This window comes from Pteropus alecto, unplaced genomic scaffold (genome assembly GCF_000325575.1).
Source record: "Pteropus alecto unplaced genomic scaffold, ASM32557v1 scaffold48, whole genome shotgun sequence".
Taxonomy (NCBI): Eukaryota; Metazoa; Chordata; class Mammalia; order Chiroptera; family Pteropodidae; genus Pteropus; species Pteropus alecto.
The window spans coordinates 1,490,702-1,491,075 of NW_006442110.1; the positions used below are offsets into that span (position 1 = coordinate 1,490,702).

The 374-nt window shown below is 65.0% G+C and overlaps 1 protein-coding gene across 2 annotated transcripts in view; it reads left to right on the forward strand.

Annotated features, from left to right (window-relative positions):
• ASB10 (ankyrin repeat and SOCS box containing 10) overlaps positions 1-374 on the forward strand; it is an 8,889-nt gene that overhangs the window by 8,374 nt on the left and 141 nt on the right. For both annotated transcript variants that reach the window (XM_006920615.1, XM_006920616.1), the window contains one exon: positions 161-346. In XM_006920615.1, the coding sequence (XP_006920677.1) occupies positions 161-346 (186 nt within the window). The remainder of the gene's footprint in view (positions 1-160; positions 347-374) is intronic.

The following is a 374-nucleotide window of genomic DNA, read 5'->3' on the forward strand; positions in this document are numbered from 1 at the left end:
GACCCTCTCATGTCCCAGAGGGAAACTCACAGAGTGGACACCCCAGACAGACACACTCCCTACTCCTGAGTCTCCTGCAGACACCCACCGGCCAGCAGCCTCCCCCTGTGGGTGCCACTTTCCCAGGGCTGCCTCATCAAGCCCCTCGTTCTGTCCCCAGAAGCACCGCCGTTTCTACTCCTCCCTCTTCGCCTTGGCGAGGCAGCCCAGGTCGCTGCAGCATCTGAGCCGCTGTGTGCTCCGCACTCACCTGGAGGCCTGCCTGCCCTCCGCCCTGCCCCGCCTTCCCCTGCCGCCCCGCCTGCTTCGCTACCTGCAGCTGGACTTCGAGGACATGCTCTACTAGGTGAGTCCTGGGCTCTGCGGACAGTCCT